We start from the raw sequence: 20,455 nt of genomic DNA, 5'->3' as shown, positions 1-20,455 counted from the left end.
ACCACTCAAAAAAAAAAAAAAAAAAAAAAAAAAAAAAAAAAAAACACTTTCAGCGAACATTTTCCAAAGAGGCTGTTCCAGCTTTTTCAAACTGCAGTTAAATATGGGTGAACTGATTGGACTCACTTGTCACAGGATGAAACTGTATTTGCTCTGAGGGTGGCAGGCTAGAGATGAGACTCTAGAATAAAGGGTTAAACAGAATGGGGATGACCCAGTTAAATTTTAATTTCAGATAAACAGATGATTTAAGTATGTTCCATGCAATACTAAGGACATCCTGCATTTTTATTTGCTAAATCTGGCAACCCTCTAGAATCTAGTCTTCTAGGTCATTCTAGTCCAACCTTCAAGTTAACAGATGGGGAGAACTTGAGACATGTTAAATGTACTTCTCACAGCCAGTCACTGCCAACATCAGGATTCCAACCTGGTCTGCCTGACTCCACATTGTGTGCCTGGTATCCCACTAGGGAGCCCCAAACTGTCCTGCTTGGATGGATGGATGGATGGATGAGAGGGTGCCCAGAGCTCCAGTAGGTAGGAGGGGTCCAGGAGGCGGAATTCCTTTGTTGGAGGATCCACTGGATACCGATTACATCTGTGCGCGATTAGCACACAAGTCTTCAGATAATTGCTTTTGCTTTAAGCTGAAGTTTCCCTTTTCCTACTGATTGCAAAGATCACAGGAGGTTTAGAAAATACAGAAAAGCCCAAAGAAAAAATAAGCTAAAGTAGCTGGCTGGACCTGTCTTTAGAACCAAAATTCACTGCTCATCCTCATTAGGTTTTCTATCTTTCTTACCAAGAAAGTGCTATAACTAGCCGGGCGCAGTGGCTCACGCCTGTAATCCCAGCACTTTGGGAGGCTGAGGTGGGCGGATCACGAGATCAGGAAATCGAGACCATCCTGGCTGACACGGTGAAACCCTGTCTCTACTAAAAATACAAAAAAAAATTAGCCAGGCATGGTGGTGCATGCCTGTAGTCCCAGCTACTCCGGAGGCTGAGATAGGAGAATGGCGTGGACCCAGGAGGCAGCTGAGATCGCACCACTGCACTCTAGCCTGGGCGACAGAACAAGACTCCGTCTCAAAAAAAAAAAAAAAAAAAAAAAAAAAATGGGGTCACTAAAAAAAAAAAAAAAAAAAAAAGGAAAGTGCTGTAACTTAAAAGCTAAAAAAGCAAAAGCTGCTGAAGAGTGAAAACCCTATTCTTCAGTTCAGGGACAGGGAAAGCTTGTTTTGAGAAATGTGGCCTCTCCCCCAGACCACCACTGATGGACTCTTGGTGTCGCCCAGGCTGGAGTGCAGTGGCGCAATCTCAGCTCACTGCAACCTCCACCTTCCGGGTTCAGTTTTGCCTCCCAAGTAGCTGGGATCACAGGAGTCAGCCACCATGCCCGGCCAAAATGCAGCGTTTTTAAGCACTACTTTTATGCTTTAAAATAACCTTTCTCCGCTGGGTGTGGTGGCTCATGCCTTTAGTCCCCACACTTTGGGAGGCCGAGGCAGGCAGATCACAAGGTCAGGAGATCGAGACCATCCTGGCTAACACGGTCTCTACTAAAAGTACAAAAAAAAAAAATTAGCCGGGCATAGTGGCAGGTGCCTGTAGTCCCAGCTACTCAGGAGGCTGAGGCAGAATGGCATGAACCTGGGAGGCAGAGCCAGCAGTGAGCTGAGATTGTGCCACTGCACTCCAGCCTGGGCAACAGAGCGAGACTCCGTCTCAAAACAATAATCCTTCTCAGCTAGTCATGGTGGCTTATGCCTGTACTCCCAGCACTTTGGGAGGCTGAGGTGTGTGGATCACTTGAGGTCAGGAGTTCAAGGCCAGCCTGACCAACATGGTGAAACCCTCTACTAAAATACAAAAAAAAAGTTTAGTTGGCCATGGTGGTATGTGCCTGTAATCCAGCTACTTGGGAGGTTGAGGCAAGAGAATCCAGGAGGCAGAGGTTGCAGTGAGCAGCGATCATGCATGCCATTGCACTCTAGTCTGGGTGATAAAAGGGAAACGGGGATGAGGCTAGGCGCAGTGGCTCATGCCTGTAATCCTAACACTTTGGGAGGATGAGGCAGGCAGATCACGAGGTCAGGAGATCGAGCCCATCCTGGCTAACACAGTAAAACCCTGTCTCTACTAAAAAAAATACACAAAATTAGCCAGGTGTGGTGGCATGTGCCTGAGACAGGAGAATGGTGTGAACCCAGGAAGTAGAGCTTGCAGTGAGCTGAGATGGTGCCACTGCACTCCAATCTGGGCGACAAAGCGAGACCGTCTTCCCCCTACCCCCCCCCCCCCAAAAAAAAGCAGGGATGAAATGGGTCCCCTGTTTAAAAACAAAGTCAAACGAACCTGATTTTAGTCTAAGGTTAAAGCAGGTATCTCCCACCACACCAAAAGCCACCTTTCCAGTACTGGGTGCTAGAGGCAAGAACTGCCAACAGGGAAATGCCTGAGAAAAGGAGGGGGCTTAGCCTGCCTGGGGCAAGGACCTGGAATACTGTTGGTTCCCCTAGAAAAATTAACAGGATCTGGCTGGGGACAGTTGCCCATACCTGTAATCCCAGCACTTTGGGAGGCCAAGGCAGGCAGATCATGAGGCCAGGAGACCAGCCTGACCAACATGATGAAACCCCATCTCTACTAAAAATACAAAAATTAGCTGGGCATGGTGGTGCGTGCCTGTAATCCAGCTACTAGGGAGGCTGAGGCAGAAGTGCTTGAACTGGGACCCAGAGATTGCAGTGAGATCGCACCACTGCATTCCAGCCTGGGCTACAGACTCGTCTCAAAAAAAAAAAAAAGAAAAAACAAAGTCCGTTAATTAATTACACTTTTGTACTGGTTTGCTGTGCGCCTTGTTTTCCTTAACATTTACTCATTACTGACCTAAAGCATAGGATACTCCACGTGGGGCCTTGTTAAGACAGAAATGCTGACTAAAATCCTTATTTTAAATTTACATGGACCAATCCTGTCAAAAAGCTTCAATGCTGTTAGTACCCTATCACATACCCAAGACTGCCTAATTTTGATGGCAGAAAAACATCCTCTTCCCTGTAGTACCCAACTATCCATCATCAAGGTGACGAGCTACACAACTAACCATGGCAGTGCCAAGGCCCTCACTTGTCAGCTGACAAACCACCCCCCCCCACCCTCAATCACAGGCAGACAGAGGGGATTGGTAATAGAATTTATTCAAATGTGCCTTAATATAGGCGCTGGGGCTTGCCCATGGTGCTCTTGATATATAAGGCCCGGACATTCTGCCAGTTTTCTTGAGCAATGACACCAAGAAGTTGACAGCCAGGTGAATGTTATACACAAGCTCATCATCTGTCATCTTCACGTGACCAACAGCTACAGCCAGACATAACACCTGGGAGGACAGAAAAGAGGATCAAGTCAGGTTGGTGGAAGAATGGCAAATGGCCTGTCCTTCCTCCCCCAGTGGCCTGGTGAGCAGGTATTTGGATCTGGGCCAAGGAAGACCAGGGTTACTCCAAGTTTCAATCCTGGTGGGTGCTCTTACTGGCATATTTAGAGACTTGGGTAAGATTTAGCCGGGCACGGTGGTAATCCCAGCCACTTCTGAGAGGGCCGAGACCGGGGCGGATCACGAGGTCAGGAGATCGAGGACCATCCTGACTAAACACCCTGTGACCCCGTCTTACTAAAAATACAAAACTAGCCGGGCGGCTGGAAGTTGGCGCGGCGCCTGTAGTCCCAGCCTACTCGGGAGGCTGAGCCCCAGGAGAATGGCCCCGTAAACCCGGGAGGCGGAGCCTTGCAGTGAGCTGAGATCCGGCCACTGCACTCCCAGCCCCGGCGACGACAGAGTGAGACTCTGCCTCAAAAAAAAAAAAAAAAAAAGATTTAGACCCTGCCAACACCTTCACCCATAGCAACCCACCAGACCCCCTCACCTTCTTCATTTGGAACTTGATTGTGGACTTCACCTCATCCACTTTGGCCACCATGTTTTCGTTGTGTGTGAGCAGGGAAGGGAACTTTCCTGCCTTATTTAGTCCTGGGCCAAGGATTCGTGGAATCTGCTTGATCAGAGACTCTGAGGCCAAAAACGCATCATACTTCTTGGCTGGTAAAGACAGGAAGCCATTGGCAATGCTTAGGACCTGGTCAGCAAGGCACACCTCAAATGGGGCAGGCCAGAAACTTTAATCAACCATGTGACATCCAAGCAGCACCCTCTCTACCCCCTCCTCAGTCTTTTCCCCCGCCTAAAAGATTTCCAGAAAGTCCTCTGGACCTTCACTGGTCCCGAATCACGCTCTCAGAAAATCAGGCTGACCCATGATCCATGGCATAACCGCTGTACAACGGATGCTCCGGTCAAGACTGCCAGGGCTCAGGCCGGGCGCGGGGGCTCACGCCTGTAAATCCCAGCACTTTGGGCGGATCATGACGTCAGGTGATCGAGACCATCCTGGCTAACACGGTGAAACCCCGTCTCTACTAAAACTACAAAAAAAAAAAAATTAGACGGGCGTGGTGGCGGGCGCCTGTAGTCCCAGCTACTAGGGAGGCTGAGGCGAGAGAATGTCATGAACCCAGGAGGCGGAGCTTGCAGTGAACTGAGATTGCACCACTGCACTCCAGCCCGTCTCAAAAAATAACTAAAAAAAAAGGCTGCTTCGGCTCGAATTGTGCCTATTTCTTAGCGGTGGACCCTGGACACGTGACAACTGGGAATGTCTGCTTCCTACCTGTAAAAGCAGTCTAATGCCACTGCCTAAACAACGCAGGGTAAGATTTCCAAATCATACGTCACCAGCACCTGGCCTCCCTCATCAACTGGAATCCTCATAGCAAATACAAACATCAAACCACCCCAAAGCTAAAACAGCACTCAGGCCAGCTAGGCAACCACCGCCGCATTTGCTAGTCTAGCCCCCTCATCATTTAAAAATCGAAATGGCAGAAAAGCCTTTCTACCGCCTCCACCCCACATCTCACATGCAAAACCACAGCAAAACCACAGCGGCCGGACTCACCCAATTTCTTGACCAGTTTTTTATTCTTGTTGAGTTTTTTCAGCGCCTCGATGTCCATGTGGGGGATATCCACGGCCTTGGCCTCGTCACAGTGCTGCTGGTCCCCCAGGACACACACAGAGAACTTGGGGCGGGGAGTGGACTTAAGCCTGCGTTTTGGGGGACAGCATCAACAGGTTATGCCTAGCCCTGGGTCCCGAGGACCGGTGAAGGGTGTGGGACCGCAGCAGCCACCGAGCCTTACCCGGAGCGTTCACATTCACCAGCAGTCAGCCTGGCTTCTCAGGCTGGCCGGCGGGCTCGGCCAAGGCCTCCCCACGCCTCCCCTCATGTTTTAAGACCCAGGGTGGGGGTCCGTCCAGCCGCGCCTGCCCGGAGCAGGGGGTCTGAACTACCCTAACACATCAGTACCGACGTGCCCGCCTCCGGCTCAGCGGGAGCCTGCAGGGGAGGGGCAGGCACGGGGGCACTGAGGGCTGGGTGGGGTCAGAACGGTGCCAACCTGACGGTGCCCGAGAAGCGCTTGTCTTTCTGGGGGTCATAGTTCTTCAAGCTGATCTGCAACTCCACTGTCTCCAGGAACCTTCGAGAGAGAAAGGGGGTTAAGCACACGCCGGACCTCACCACCCGCGCCCTGCCCCAGGGTCGGCACTCACTTGCGGCGCTTGCGCTGGTTCCCGTGCAGGACTTCCCGCACCGCCTCGTATAGGGTGTCGCGAGAGACTTTGCTGCTGCGTGAGAGAAGCGACAGCGCGCTCAGGGCCGCGGAGTCCACACGCTCGGACTGCTCGGAAGCCTCCGAGGCTCCAAGCTTCGAGACGGGCGGGCGACCCACGGCGGACTCCCCAGTAGATTCCGGACACCAAGTAGAGCGACGGCAGCCCAGACCCAGACCCAAACCCCGGTGGAAGAGGGAGCCTTTCGGTGATCGGACCTGGTAGGAAGGGCTACCCGCAGGCCGACCCGCCTTGAGAAATGCCCCGCGGCGAAGGTGGCGCAAGGGCCCGCAGTTCGGCCTGCAGGAGCCGCATCCTTGGCGGGGCACCTGGAGGCGCGGATGAACGCAGATAGGGGTTTCAGGACCACTTACCTCATGGCTTCTCACGCCGCTCTAACCGGAAAAGAGACTAGTACGGTTTGCGCATGCGCTCTAATAGTGGCCCTGATCTCGCGAGAATGCGTTGTTCCTCGGTCCTACCCACACAGAGGTTGGGTGGGCCAACCCCGAGAAGCGCGGCCTTCTCCGTCCGCTGGGGGCGTCGTTGGGCCGCTAGGCCGGCGCGGGAACCCACAGAGTTGTCGCAGCCCTGAGCGCCCCGTGGCCCCAGGTAATGTGCCGATTCGCGCCCTCTGTTGCTGGGCCCCTAGGGAAGCAGCTGGGTTCAGGACTCGAGCTTCGGTAGTCACACGTACTGGTACAGCCCAGTGATGTTCACTGACAGCGTGGATTCCGGCATGCTTGTCCCTCAAACCCCTTTCCCCTCGCGCCCTCCGCACCAGCTTATGTTCTCAAAAGCAAGCCTTGTTCCTTGGCCCCACCCCCCTCCCTCAGCACCTTGCTCTAACGTGGACTCGTGATAACTGTCCGGAAAGTTCTGTTCCTGACTCTCAGCGCCTGCAGAGGGGAAGAGCTGGGAAAGTCCTAAAGTGAACTTTCACTTGATAATTTGATAACATCTACGTTTTAAGTGTGACTACTATGAATAAGGCGTCTAACCAGGTGCTACAGGAATACAAAGATGTAAAACAGGCACACAGCACTGCACACCCATTAAGGTGTCTTCTCTGCTCTTTCCTCTGTCCAATGGGTCTCATCCTCTTAGCCCACTGTAACCCAAAGAGCCCTTCAGATCTCTCCTAGGGTTCATCTGCCCAAAACCCTTCCCTAACTCCAGACTGAGTCACTCCCACCTTTAAGATGTCCATTCCCACCTATCCCCCTGCCTGGTGGGAGCAGCTCCTGTAGGATGGGGTGGGTGGTATTACACATTATTTGGCCCTCAGAAAGTGAGTAAGATACCCTACACCCTTCCCCTCACCAGGAAAAAGATGTTCCTTGTCATTGAGCAGGGAGGTGGAGGGGGTGGGGATGAGTTCAATACCCAGAATTCACAGGAAGGAAGGTACTGCTTCTAATAAGACATTGGCCAGGCGTCCTGGCTCACGCCTGTAATCCCAGCACTTTGGGAGGCAGGTGGATCACCTAAAGTCAAGAGTTTGAGACCAGCCTGGCCAATGTGGTGAAACCCCGTCTCTACTAAAAATACAAAAATGAGCAGGGTATGGTGGCAGGAGCTTGTAATTCCAGCTACTCAGGAGGCCAAGACAGGAGAATCGCTTGAACTGGGGAGGTGGAGGTTGCAGTGAGCCGAGGTCACGCCACTGCACTCTAGCCTGGTGACAGAGTCAGACTCTGCCTCAAAAAAAAAAAAAGAAAAGAAAAAGACATTATTGAACTTGCTTTTTATTCAATACCATTGATAAATTCAAGTCAGAAACAAAAACACAGAAGGTCATAACATACAGGAGCACAAGAGCTTCATCTGAGCACACCGGTACCCTAGATCTCCTGGAGCATCCCATGTCCACTCTGGGTCGGCTTGACCCTACTGAGCCCTGTCGGAAAGTTTCTGTCCCTGCAGCCTGAGAATTGATGAGGAGTGTGCCTGGGGCCAGCAGCCTTTGAAAATATAGCTCTGGCCTGGTGTGGTGGCTCACACCTGTGAATCTCAACACTTTGGGAGGCCAAGGCGGGAAGATCACTTGAGCTCAGGAGTATAAGACCAGCCCTGACCAGCTTGTTATCTACAAAATAAAAAAATTAGCTGGGGCACAGTGTCATGTGCATGTAGTCCCAGCTACTTGGGAGGCTTACATGGGAGGATCGAGCCTGGGAGGCAGAGGTTGCAGTGAGCCATGATCAATCGCACCACTGCACTCCGGCCTGGATGACAGAGCAATACCTTCTCTCAAAAACAAAAGAAATGAAAAATATAGCTGAGCTTCCTTAGCCCAAGAGCCTGCCTCCCTGTTGGCTGGGAAGCCAGTATGCCCCTATGCAGCCTGGAACAGGGAGGCAGTTGGAATCTGGGATGGCCAGGCTCAGCCTTTATCCTCAGGCTAGGGCTCAAGACAGAAGGTGGTGAAGACAGAAATGCCCTTCAGGAAGCTGGTGATGGAGCACCAAGAGGGTGGTCCCTTGCTGGATGGTCAGGGGCCCAAATGTTTCAAGGCGGCCTGCAGGGACTTCCTCAGGAAGGTAGTGTTAGGTTCTAGGGCCATAGCCAGGCCCAGCCTCTGGGTCTCAGTGATCTGCGGAGAAGGCAAAATCATGTCAGGACTCCAGCAGCTGATCCCTCCTCTCTCCCCACTACCCCAGGGTCTCTATTGAGGAAGGAGAGAGGAAGCCAGGAGGATGGAAGGAGGAGGAGACTCCTGAGCAATCTAATCTCATTATTTCACCATGGTTAACCAGGTGGACCTGGCGCCAAATACTAGCTGCACAACTTACTAAGCCAGCCACATTAGTAATAGTTGACAATTATTGTGTGTTTACTATGTGGCGGCACTTTATATGCATCAATCCATATACAAACATACATAAACATCATGTATATGCATTGCTGTATATAATCCTCAAAACCCTCCCGTTTTACAGATGAGAAAACTGAGGTTCACAGACACTCTACTGTGTGACACCTGCCTTCCTTTGGGGCCACACTTTCTCTTTCTGCCCTGTTGCTACAACCTCCTGACAGGTCTCAGGCCCTAGATCTTCACCCTCCAATCCCACTCCTCACAGAAGCCAGATGCTTCTTAATAGTACAGATCTGACCAAGTTACTCCCAGGTTGAAGGCCCTTGAATGACTCCTGATGCCTCACATTGGAGGTCCTTCTGTTCGGATCTCCAGAGGATTCAGGAGCTCGCTGAAACTGTGCAACAGAAGCATGTTCATACTTCCATCTTTCTGGGAGGGTCTACATCAACCCCAGCACTCAGGGTTTTATCCCTGACCTACATATTCATACACCCTTGTGGCAGGCCCAGGGCAGCCCTGCCAGCAGGACCAGCCCTATGGCCCTATCAGTACTCACGTTAGCCTGGTACTTGGTCATCACCGTCAGCATGAGCTTGGCATAGGCCATGGAGGTGGTGGCTGCCAGTCCCTTTTTACAGAGCTTCTCCATTAAGACACTGAACTTCTCAGGGGTCATCTCCACCTGCACACATTGGGAGATGGAGCAGTAATCACAAGAAGGGCTTGGGCTCTTCATTCGGCCAGTCCTGGATTCAATTCCTAACTCCACCACTTCCTAGCTGGGTGACCCTGGGCAGGTTACTTAACCAACCTAAACCTCCATTTCCACATCTGTAAAATGAGGCTCAGAATATCTAATGGAAGACTGTGAAAAGGATTAAATGAGATAATGCACATAAGACACGCACGTCTCAGAAAATGGTGGCTACCATTGCAAAGGCTCAGATTAGGACCAAGGGGAAGCCAAGGATCCCTCGTCTGGTTCAGTGGTTAAAGATATAAATGAGTCAGGGCCCAAGAGACACTGCCACCTTAATCTCCTGGCTCTTCATAATAATAATTTAGGCTGGGTGTGGTGGTTCACACCTGTAATCCCAGCACTTTGGGAGACCGAGGAGGGCGGATCGCCTGAGGTCAGGACTTCGAGACCAACCTGGCTGACATGGTGAAATCCCATCTCTACTAAAAATACAAAAATTAGCTGGGCATGGTGGTGCGTGCCTGTAATCCCAGCTAATCAGGGGGCTGAGGCTGGAGAATCACTTGAACCCAGGAGGCAGAGGTTGCAGTGAGCCGAGATCGCGCCACTGCACTCCAGCCTAGGTGATATAGTGAGACTCCGTCTCAAATAATAATAATTTAATAAACACTGTGCATCAGGTACCATTCTGAGTACTTTATACCAATTATCTCATTTAAACCTCACTCCAATCTTATGTGGTGGGTGCTATTAATATTGTATCTCTCCTTTTGTAGATGAGGAAACTACAGGCATAAAGAATTTAGGTCAGTTATCTAAGATATAAACAAATGAGGCAGAATTTTAGGTACTGATATGAAAAAAAATCACCAAAATATACTGTGAAGTAAAAAAAGCAAGGTACAGGGCACTGAGTTTGGTGTGTTGCAATTTCCATAAAAAGTAGGATGGATAGTAAGTGTAAACATGTTTCCACATATAGATGGTATCTCTGGGAGGGGGGTTTCCCCTGAAACTGGGGGACTCTGGATGGTTGGAGAAGAGAAGTAAGGGAAATATTTTTCACAGTATCCTTTTGAGCTTTTAAAATTGTCAACATATGGGCTGGACATGGTGGCTCACGCTTATAATCTCAGCACTTTGGGAGGCCAAGGAGGGCAGATCACTTGAGCCCAGAAGTTCTGGCCTCAAGTCATGGTGAAACCCTGTCTCTACTAAAAACACAAAAATTAGCTGGCATGGTGGCGCATGCCTGTAATCCCAGTTATTTGGGTGGCTGAGGCGTAAGAATTGCTTGAACCCAGTAGACAGAGGTTGCAGTTAGCCAAGACTGTGTCACTGCACTTTGGCCTGGGTGACAAAGCCAGACTCTATCTCAAAAAGAAAAAAAAAATTGTGAACATACGAATCTATTACCTATTCAAAAATAAAATAAAATTTATACACACACATCAAAAATCCCACCCCAAGGCCCCCCAGCTAGTAAGAGGTGGAGCTGAAGTGACCATGTGCTCAGCTCTCTGCTACCAGCTTTGCATGCCCCAGGTCTCTCCCACTGTCTCAGGCAGCTGCTGTAGGGCAGCTGTCCTACTTGACCCTGCATCCACTGAAGGACTCAGAAACCCAAGAACCCCATGTCCTTCCAAGGACTGCAGCACTTCCTTGTCCACTCTTCCCCAGGACAGCCTGCTCACCTGCCGCTCCAGGAGTGACTGCAACACCAAGAAAATTTCCTCCTTCCAGGGCAGCTCCAAGATCTGTCTGCAAAGCAGGGGCCCTAGTGAGAAATGCCTGGCCTCCCACCCAAGCCTGAGTATCCATCTGCTGCTGCAACTCCCACAGCATGGCAAGGCCCTGAGGACAGCCAAGATCTCCAGTCAACAAAGGGGTAGTCAGGGGTGGGGCACAGTGGCACTTTGGGAGGCCCAGGCAGGTGGATCACCTGAGGTCAGGAGTTCGAGACCAGCCTGGCCAACATGGTGAAATCCCGTCTCTACTAAAAATACAAAAAATTAGCCAGGTGTGGTGGCAGGCGCCTGTAATCCCAGCTACTCAGGAGGCTGAGGCAGGAGAACTGCATGAACCCGGGAGGCAGAGGTTGCAGTGAGCAGAGACCGCGCCATTGCACTCCAGTCTGGGCGACAGGGCAAGACTCTGTCCCCTGCCCCCTCCGCAAAAAAAAAAAAAGGGTAGTCAGAGACCTCTTGATGCTGGCACCAGCCCCAGCAGACACTATTGCAGAGCTCATAAAACTGCCAGGAAGGTCACACCCCAAAAGCCCCAGGAGCTGACAACAAAGTATTTGGTAGTGAGACACAAGGGTCCCCTAAAAAATAACTAGGAGTAGAGAGTGCATCCTGAGAACAAAAGGCAAAGAGGACTCATAGAGGAGGAAGATGATGGAGTGAGATGACATACATGAGGCTTCCTAGAGAAGGTGAGCCTTCCCTGCAGGGCCCAACACATGTGATGTCACTGTAGCCTGGGGGAACAGGTGGCAGTGGGGACAGCATGGAGGCCTGCACACTCACCCCAGCATTAGAACCTGTGCATCTGGCTCCAGGGACTCTGCCTTCACAAGGCAACATAGTAACTCTGTTTGAGCAGGACCTGGGTAGAGGAAAGCAGAAGGGGAAGTCTGGGGGGAAATGGTAGAAGACGGTGGAAAGTGGGGAGGCGGTAACAGAATGCCCAGCCTGTTATAGGGGCATTGTCAGGGAAGCAGCAGGCATCTTTAATCACTGAATACCAAACTCCTGCCAGGGCCACTCTGGGGTGAAGGGTGCTAAGAACATTGAGGGCAGAGCTACTGGGCCTGGGGCTGGTTCCAGAATTACCTGTGCCTTGGGCCTGGAGCACAGGGTCAAGGAGGGCTCTGCAGACAGGGTAGGTATATTTGGCACAGAAGGAGGTCACAGCGGTTGTAAGCAGGCGGGAGGCTGAGGAAGTCAAGGAGAGGATCTATAGCCAACAGGGAGGAAAAAATTAATTCTTTTCATTTCAATAGCATTTATCAAACACACATTTCAGATGTTGATACATGTTACAAAGGAAAAAAAAGAAAAAGTTCTTTTACTTAGAACTCACATGGACCCACCCATTGGAAAAGATATATACCTCTCTTGCTCAGTTCCCAAATCCCTGAAAGTCCCTTGATCAGCTTCTAGAAAGGTTCTGGTGTCCAGAGAGAAGTTAGATGCTGGCTGGGCATGGTGGCTTACGCCTGTAATCCCAGCACTTTGGGAGGCTGAGGCAGCTGGATCGCTTGAGGCCAGGAGTTCGAGACCAGCCTGGGCAACATGGCGAAACCCAGTCTCTACTAAAAATACAAAAATTAGCCAGGTGTGGTGGTGGGTGCCTGTAGTCCCAGCTACTCAGGAGGCTGAGGCAGGAGAATCACTTGAACCACAGAGGCAGAGGTTGCAGTGAGCCGAGACTGCGCCACTGTACTCCAGCCTGAGTGACAGAGCAAGACTCTATCTCTAAATAAATAAATAAATAAAAATACAAAAATTAGCCAGGCATGGTGGAGAGCACCTGTAATCCCAGCTACTCAGGAGGCTGAGGCAGGAGATCGCGCCACTGCACTCCAGCCTAGGCAATCGAGTGAGACTCTGTCTCAAAAAAAAAAAAAAAAAAAGAAGTTAGATGCCATGTGGGTAGATGGTCTGGGGGTCCATGCCCTGCCAGTTAAGCAGGGATCCTTTCCTTGCCCCAGGCTGCCCAAACAGCCCAGATGTCTACAAGGCTGGGAATCCTCTCTCTCAAGTACCACCCTTCTGAGGGCCCAGATGCTCTTCCCCATTGTCCTTGGCACTCTGAGTACCTCCCAATACACCTACCCGTCCAAGAAAGAGGCTTCTGGTCAGCACAGTAGCATTGCTGAGGCTGAGATCAGGTGAAAGGGCCAGCAGCCAGGTGCAGAGCTGCAGGAGACCGAGGTCTGAGAGCTGGGGGAGCTGCAGCTGGGTACACAGCAAGTCCATCTGCTGACAGAGCGGCGCACGGGGGAGAAAGGACACCAGGACGTGCACTCCGCCTCCGCTAGGCTGTCTCCAGCAACCCCGCCTCCGCTAGGCTGTCTCCAGCAACCCCGCCTCCGCTAGGCTGTCTCCAGCAACCCCGCCTCCGCTAGGCTGTCTCAAGCAACCCCGCCTCCGCTAGGCTGTCTCAAGCAACTGGGCCGCAGACGGAGCAGGGCAAAGACACTCCAGAGCAAAGAAAGTCTGGGAGAGCTGCCCTAGGGGAAGGAACCAGGGGCTAAAAGAAACTACAGAGGGTGACCCCATCACTGAGAAAGAAAACAACAAAATCCCCTCCCACATTTCCCACGTGAGGTAGGAAAACATAAACTTAAATAGAAAAAGATAAAGGAGAGAGAATATAACCTCAGAGCCAGGCAGTCTATCTGGACTCACCTGGCTGGGGCTACATTCGTGAAGAAGCTGTAGCTCAACTGGGGGAGCATCCTCCAATCCCTCTAACCCCTGCGGAGACAAATCAAATCTCATTAGGGCTGGCAGAGCCCTCGGTGACAAGTCACTGAAGCCGCCCCTTCAGTTGGCAGAAGGAGTGGCTGAGATCCTGGAAGGCGCTACCAGAGAAGAGGAAGTTACCTGGTGTTAGATGGTAAGTCTACACTTGGTTCAAGAAAAGCTCCTTCAGAGACTGTCCTCAGACCTTTACTCCAGTCCCCCTCCCCCAGGCAGCTTGTATATCACTGCACTGGGCCTTTCCTGGGCATAGCTAGGATCTGGGTAGAAGGTGGAAGAAAGGCTATGGGGAACAGGGTGGGGCCAGTCACCTCCTCCAAGGTCTTCAGCAGCTGCTGCAGCCTGGGAAGCTGGTCCTGTGGAGGAAAGCCCAGTCACTGCCACATCCCTCCCCCAACAGCATGACCCCAAGCCTGGTTCCGGCTCCCCAAGTCAGTGGGAGCTAGCCGGCAAAGATGATTCAAGGAAGTCAAGAGGCCAGGCACGGTGGTTCACACCAGCACTTTGGGAGGCTGAAGTGGGAGAATCACTTGAGCCCAGGAGTTCAAGGCTAGCCTGCACAACTAGTTGAGACCCCATTTCTACAAAAATAAAAATAAAAAATTAGCCAGGCATGATAGTGAATGCCTGTAATCCCAGCTTCACTCCAGCCTGGGGAAAGAGAGGCCCTGTCTTGAGGGGAAAAAAAAAGTCAAGAACATGAAGTCTCTATCTTGAAAAGTGCCTAAGAACCCAAACTAGACAAGGTCCAAATGAAACCCAGCTGTCACCAGGCACAGTGGCTCAGGCCTGTAATCCCAGCACTTTGGGAGGCCGAGGCGGGCGGATCACGGTCAGGAGATTGAGGCCATCCTGGCTAACACAGTGAAACCCCATCTCTACTAAAAATACAAAAAATTAGCCAGGCGTGGTGGCGGGCGCCTGTAGTCCCAGCTACTCAGGAGGCCGAGGCAGAAAAATGGTGTGAACCCAGAAGGTGGAGGTTGCAGTGAGCCGAGATCGTGCCACTGCACTCCAGCCTGGGCGACAGAGACTCCATCTCAAAAAAAAAAAGAAAACCAGCTGTCTAGAATTGTTTTCTGCTTCCAACCCAAATGGGGGTAGACCCAGGCCTCGGACAAGGAGGCAGGGGCAGGCTGGATGCTGTCATGATTCTTCCCATCCACATATTACGGGGTAACAGGGGTGGCTCCAGAGCCTCTCCCTTGCCTGGCACCCTTTAACTCCACGTTATAGATCATTAGGACACGTTTCCCACCTCCAGTAACTCCCTTCCCTACCCCTCCTTCAGAGTCTGTGGAGTGGCTGGGCACAGTGGCTCACACCTGTAATCCCAACACTTTGGGAGACCAAGGCGGGCAGATCACCTGAGGTCGGGAGTTCAAGACCAGCCTGACTGACATGGAGAAACCCCGTCTCTGCTAAAAATACAAAATTAGTTGGGCGTGGTGGCACATGCCTATAATCCCAGCTACTTGGGAGGCTGAGGCAGGAGAATCACTTGAATCTGGGAGGCAGAGGTTGCGGTGAGCTGAGATTGTGCCATTGCACTCCAGCCTGGGCAACAAGAGCAAAACTCCATCTCAAACAAAAAAAGAAAAAAAAAAGTCTGTGGAGTGGAGGCTACATTCCCTAAACCCTACCTTCCTCCTTTTTCCTCCAAGAACTACAGTCAACTCCTTTGGGAAAAAGTGTCCCAACCAGCCTTCCCCACGGATAAAGCCACCACTGGTGAAAGATCACTCTAAACCCAGTCTCCCTACCAAAGTACCTGGATAGCTTTGGGCAACTCCAAACTCTCAGCTAGACCTTTAGCATCCTCCAGACTGGAACCGTCCTGGCCAGTCTTAGCTCCCATGACAGGCTGGTCCTTAATAGGAGATGCACCTCCTCCATCTGCCAGGGATTCCAGTGACTCATGTTCAGGTCTCTCCTCCTCATGATCTTCTTCCTCTTCCCAACACCGGAACCTCTTGGGGACCCTCTTCCCCTCAGGACTGGCAGCCTCTTCCTCTGACTCCTTTCTGCGTTTCCCAGGCTGCTGGGAGTCCCTGTTGTCCTCTTCTTCAGGGTCTGGAGACTGGGGAGATTTCAACCTCCTGCCCCCTGGGCCCAGCCCCCTACACAGACTTTGGAGCTGTCTCTGGCATTTTTTAGACAGTGGAGAAGCTCCCTCCATGGAGGTCCCCACCCCTAGATCCCTTCGCAGCAATTCCCCCAGGGCACGGAGCCAGGCATCAGGGTCAGGGGCTAGGTCCTGCTGGGCAATCTGCAGCACAGAGAGGAGCCCACTTTCCGGCAGTGACGGCCGAACGGCCATCAGCAGGGACATCAGGTTCCTCTGGCATATCTGGGGCAATCGCAGCAACAGTGGTTTCCTGGGTAGCAGAGGGAGAGCAAGCAGTTAGAGTGTCTGGCTGAAGGGAGCACAGGGCAGACTGGGCAGAGCTGGGGGCTCGATGGCAGTGGACAGATGGGGGCTGGCAGGCAGGATCTGTAAGAGTCAGTGGATGTTGGCCAGGTGTGGTGACTCACACCTATAATCACAGCATTTTGGGAGGCTGAAGTGGGCACATCACTTTAGGTTAAGAGTTTGAGATCTGCTTGGCCAACATGGTGAAACTCCATCTCCACTAAAAAAAGTACAAAAATTAGCTGAGCATGGTGACATGTGCCTGTAGTTCCAGCTACTAGGAAGACTGAGGCAGGAGAATGGCTTGAAGCCAGGAGGCAGAGGTTGCAGTGAGCCGAGATCATGCCACTGCACTCCAGCCTGGGCAACAGTGTGAGACACTATCTCAAAAAAAGGAAAAAAAAAAAAAGTCAGTGGATGGAGAGAGACAACACGAGAACTGTTCAGTAAGTGTTCATTGAGTATCATATGACAGGCCGTATTCTTTGGCCTCTGTCATCTGTTTCAGCTCAAAATTCATACTGGAACCTACTCTATAACAGATTCATGCTTGTTTTACACAAAAAGAAGAAAAAAGTTCTTTCCCAAATTTTAGGGAAAAATAATACTCCAGGATGCTGTGCAGTGCTTGGTCATGCAGCCCTATGGCTGCCCTCAGCAATCCCCTGGAACTCTCCAGGTCACTCATCTGTCCAGCTCTTGTGTTCCTTTCACCAAATTGTGAGTTCCTAAAAGGTGAAGGTAGTGTTTCCTTTCTCTGTGTCCTAGGACTCAGCACAGCGCCAGCCCAGAGCAGGCACTTGTTGCGCATTTATTGAATGAATTAACTCTCTGAGAATAAGTGTGCTGAGATCGGCAAGAGCTGCTGTGGACACAGAAGGCTTCCCAGAGATGAAACTTGAAACAGAAGGAATCACTTTACAGATTCCAAACAGTATTCACAGAGTCAAAGGGGAAGACAGGGGGATGAGGATCTTTTGTTTTGGAGCCCCAGGGATTTAAGCAGAACCAGTGCTCTCCTGCAAGCACCTAACTTTTCTTAAAATAGGTTTTACACTATTCCCCCAAGCTCCAAAGGCCCATGATGCAATGTAACCATCTGTAATTCTGCCGAGGCACAAACCCAGATCCTATGTGACCTGAGGCTTGGTGTGGCAAGTCACGGCAGCATTTAGCCCACTACCCATCATGTCTTTACTCCTCCCTATGCATAATTTTGCAGGGCCATTTGTCAAGAGGCACTTGGGTTGTGAGGCAGAAAAAAAAAAAAGACAACTATTTCTTTGTGGAATATAGACACTATGTGAGAGAGAAAAACTAGAGTCAAAGTTTAAAAGATGGTCCAGGAGCAGTGGCTCATGCCTGTAATCCCAGCACTGACTGTGAGGCCAAGGTGGGTGGATCAGGAGTTCCAGACCAGTCCGGCCAATATGGTAACTCCATCTCTGCTAAAAATACAAAAATTAGCCGGGCATGGTGGCACGCACCTGTAGTCCCAGCTACTCAGGAGGCTGGGGCAGAAGAATTGCTTCTTCTGGAGGTGGAGGTTGCAGTGAGCCAAGCGCGCCACTGCACTCCAGCCTGGGCAACAGAGCAAGATTCCATCAAAAAGAAAAAACGAAACAAAACAAAAAAAAACTAAGTTTAAAAGATGGTTAATTTGTGGCAGGGAGGATATTTGGGGGTAGAGAGGTAGAGAAGACCCTACTCCAGGAGATTTTAACCTTTTTTAGTGCCAGAGACCTGTGATCAGAATGAGTGTTAAATGCACTTGATAAAATATCTAGAATTATAAAGGAAATCAATTGTACTGAAATACTTTTCTATCCAGGGGCCCCAGGTTAAGGCCTCTGCCCTCCCCTTACTCTATCCAGAATAAGCCAGATAGCTGGGCAAACATTTCTATAGCTTCCAATTTGGGGATTCAAACAAGTTCTCCTGACCCATCTCCTGAAAGAAATTCAAAGTGGAGTGTAGGAAGAAAATATTGGAACTCCCATTTTCCCCTATTTATCTAAAACATAAAAAATTAAGCATTAGAAATATTTAGCATCTGGATGGTTTCTAGCATAAATTATGGGGGAGGGGTATCCAAGAAGAGTGGAAGGCTGGCCCCACTAGGAGCTGAACATGGCGCCTCACCCACTCATTTTTCGTTTTTTGTGTGTTTTAGTTAACTTTGCTAGTTAAGTGCATTTGTGGATACTGTACTATCTTTTTTTTTCAAACAAAAGTTGTCCTCACAAATGAGCACGTAGCTTAATAGAATGCCTGCCAAAAAATTGGAGATAATATCAATAACAGAAACACAACCAAATAAAATGGCAGGGCCAACACCTCTGCTCCTAGTAGGAATTCTTAGTCACAGAGAGGTTAAAAAACAAAGTTCAATATCATCCAAGAGCCAGAAATTATCAAGAACACTAATATATGGATTCACAGTTACCATTCTTAGGGAAAGCAATCTTGCCTTACAGTGAACGTTATGCTTTGAAAAGCAGAGAGTATACGGCCACCAGGATAGTGGGTATGTATTCCACCATCACGTTTTAAATATCTATTTTTGTACTTTAAAATGTACGTATTTTAACACACGTGTTACACTTTATACATATACATAAGTATACATACACTTATGTATAAAGTGTATGTATACTTTATACATAATACACTTTATACATAAGTATACTTATACTGGACGTATGTGTCCAATTGTTTAGATGGAAGTATGCGATCAAAAGGGATTTGCCTCCACTTCTCATCACTATACTTTACGGCCAACAGAAGGCGTGTGCCTCGAGTTCCCAGATCCTGGGTGTCCCGCACACGGCAGGTGTTCAGTGAAGGGTGCCCCTGCTCATAGGGTACGCGGCAGGCCGTCGCTGAAGGGGCTTATTTCACCTCTCTGTGCGTCGGTCTCCCCACAGCCCCCGCCTCCCGCACCTGCTGGGGGCCGCGGGTGAGGACTTACAGTTCCAGACGGCCGTCAGGCCCCTGCACTACCGGCTCCTCCCGGCACAGGGCCTCGAGCAAGCGGCCCCAGTCGAAGGGCTCCCAGCCGCGCCTGCCCAGCGCCCGAAGTACCCCCAGGCCACGCCGCGCCCCCTCGGGCCCGGCCTGCAGCGCCTGCAGCAGAAGGCGGACGGGGGCCTCCAGCTGCGCCCAGGGCGCCGGCTCCGCGCCCTCAGCCCCAGGGAGCCCCGCGTCCGGGGTCGCCATGCCGGGACACGGGTGCCGCGCCGCCCCCTACTCTGGTGTGGGGCCTCAGCTCAGAGGCTGAGGGGAACGGGGAACTCCAGCGCCGTCCCTGACGCGGCGGCGGCGGGCCAGCTCCAGCGCCCGTCACAAGCTCTCCTCGGCGTTGGGAAACCGGAGAAGCCCGGCCGCGCAGAGCTGCAGCAGTTCGTGCGCTGTCGGAAAGGGAAAGAAGGAGGCGCGGCCGAGGGCGGAGCCTGAACTTGAGGCGGGCGCGAGGGAAGGTCGCAAGGGGTGGGGCCGGGCACGGCCCCAGCCGGAGTAGGAGGGCGGGGCCAAGGCCCAGGGCGTGACCAAAACAAAGGGTTAGTTTGTGGGCGGGGTCGGGCCCGGGAGCGGGGCGGGGCGGGGCGGGGCTGATGGAGGGGGGATCCGCCGTTGCCGACCCCAACCCTCTCCCTTTCTTCATCACTCCCTAAAATAGAGGAATGGAGTGAATGTCAGGGGTCCTGTTGGACTGGAGGACCCGCGCTGTATTTAAGCTGACGGCATGTTGCTTGTTATGGACTTCACCATAGAATTTGACCACAATTTACCACCCCACTTAGCTTCACCTCTTCCACAGGCCAAAAACTGCCATAATTTGGGTTTCAGTCCTCTCCAGAAATAGTATTTGATATACAAACATCCGTGAGAATGAGGTCACAGGAAAACCTAACACCGTCAATATGGCCAAAGACTTTCTTCTGAACTTCCTCCCAAAGACCAAGCAGTAGCCTTGCTCTGGGTCGTTTATAGGGGGCCAGGTGTGGCTCCACTTCCTAGGGTTCAGTTTAAGGAAGTCCGCTGGAGGAGACAGGCTTCCAGCCAAGGGTGGGATCACTGCAAAGGGTAAGAAATAAGGGAGAAGAGTCCCACAGTGCCTCCTAAACCTTGCTTTGGGGGCCAGCTTGTATTTCCCATCCCAGCTTCTGCTGCCACATACATGCATCATTCAGGAAATGTTTACTGAACACCTAGGGACTGGGGATACTGGGAACAAAACAAAGATCCTGGCCCTCATTGTCACTCAACTGGGGAGAGACGG

The 20,455-nt window shown here is 51.2% G+C and overlaps 2 protein-coding genes across 5 annotated transcripts; both read right to left on the bottom strand.

Moving 5' to 3' along the window:
* Positions 1-3,189: 3,189 nt before the first annotated feature.
* On the bottom strand, positions 3,190-6,197 carry RPL10A (ribosomal protein L10a). The gene is given in 7 exon segments (XM_017870069.1): positions 3,190-3,289; positions 3,292-3,391; positions 3,939-4,111; positions 5,028-5,176; positions 5,530-5,610; positions 5,684-5,758; positions 6,118-6,197. Coding segments are annotated over 7 exon segments (651 nt in total). The 5' UTR covers positions 6,123-6,197; the 3' UTR covers positions 3,190-3,221.
* Positions 6,198-7,472: 1,275 nt separating this feature from the next.
* Positions 7,473-19,625, bottom strand: FANCE (FA complementation group E). Of its 4 annotated transcripts, none has more exons than XR_001885095.1 (10): positions 19,145-19,625; positions 15,532-16,138; positions 14,072-14,116; positions 13,686-13,754; positions 13,110-13,256; positions 12,105-12,228; positions 11,799-11,877; positions 10,962-11,024; positions 9,124-9,249; positions 7,473-8,339 (listed from the first exon to the last, which is right to left on the bottom strand). XR_001885095.1 is itself a non-coding variant. In XM_017870065.1 (10 exons), exons 1-10 carry the CDS (start codon positions 19,390-19,392, stop codon positions 8,238-8,240), a joined length of 1,614 nt encoding a protein of 537 aa, XP_017725554.1. In that variant the 5' UTR covers positions 19,393-19,625; the 3' UTR covers positions 7,473-8,237. The 4 variants fall into 4 exon arrangements, 3 of the variants coding, with proteins under 3 accessions (XP_017725554.1, XP_017725557.1, XP_017725556.1); XM_017870065.1 differs by having other exon boundaries at positions 10,962-11,028; XM_017870068.1 differs by having other exon boundaries at positions 10,962-11,028; positions 13,110-13,232.
* Between the last annotated feature and the right edge of the window lie 830 nt (positions 19,626-20,455).

Source organism: Rhinopithecus bieti, unplaced genomic scaffold, assembly GCF_001698545.2.
Source record: "Rhinopithecus bieti isolate Rb0 unplaced genomic scaffold, ASM169854v2 scaffold_4553, whole genome shotgun sequence".
In the NCBI taxonomy this organism is placed as follows: Eukaryota; Metazoa; Chordata; class Mammalia; order Primates; family Cercopithecidae; genus Rhinopithecus; species Rhinopithecus bieti.
Note: the sequence above shows the minus strand (reverse complement) of the source record. Positions and strands in the feature narration are given on the sequence as shown.

Bases quoted from the DNA above. Each gene is read 5' to 3' on its own strand.
- FANCE (XM_017870065.1), bottom strand. From the start codon at position 19,392: ATGGCGACCCCGGACGCGGGGCTCCCTGGGGCTGAGGGCGCGGAGCCG. The intron at 13,755-14,071 runs GTGACTGGCCCC...TTGTCTCCGCAG, and splicing joins TGCTGAAGACCTTGGAGGAG to GGGTTAGAGGGATTGGAGGA. The intron at 11,029-11,798 runs GTGAGTGTGCAG...CCTGCTTTGCAG, and splicing joins GCACAGGTTCTAATGCTGGG to ACAGATCTTGGAGCTGCCCT.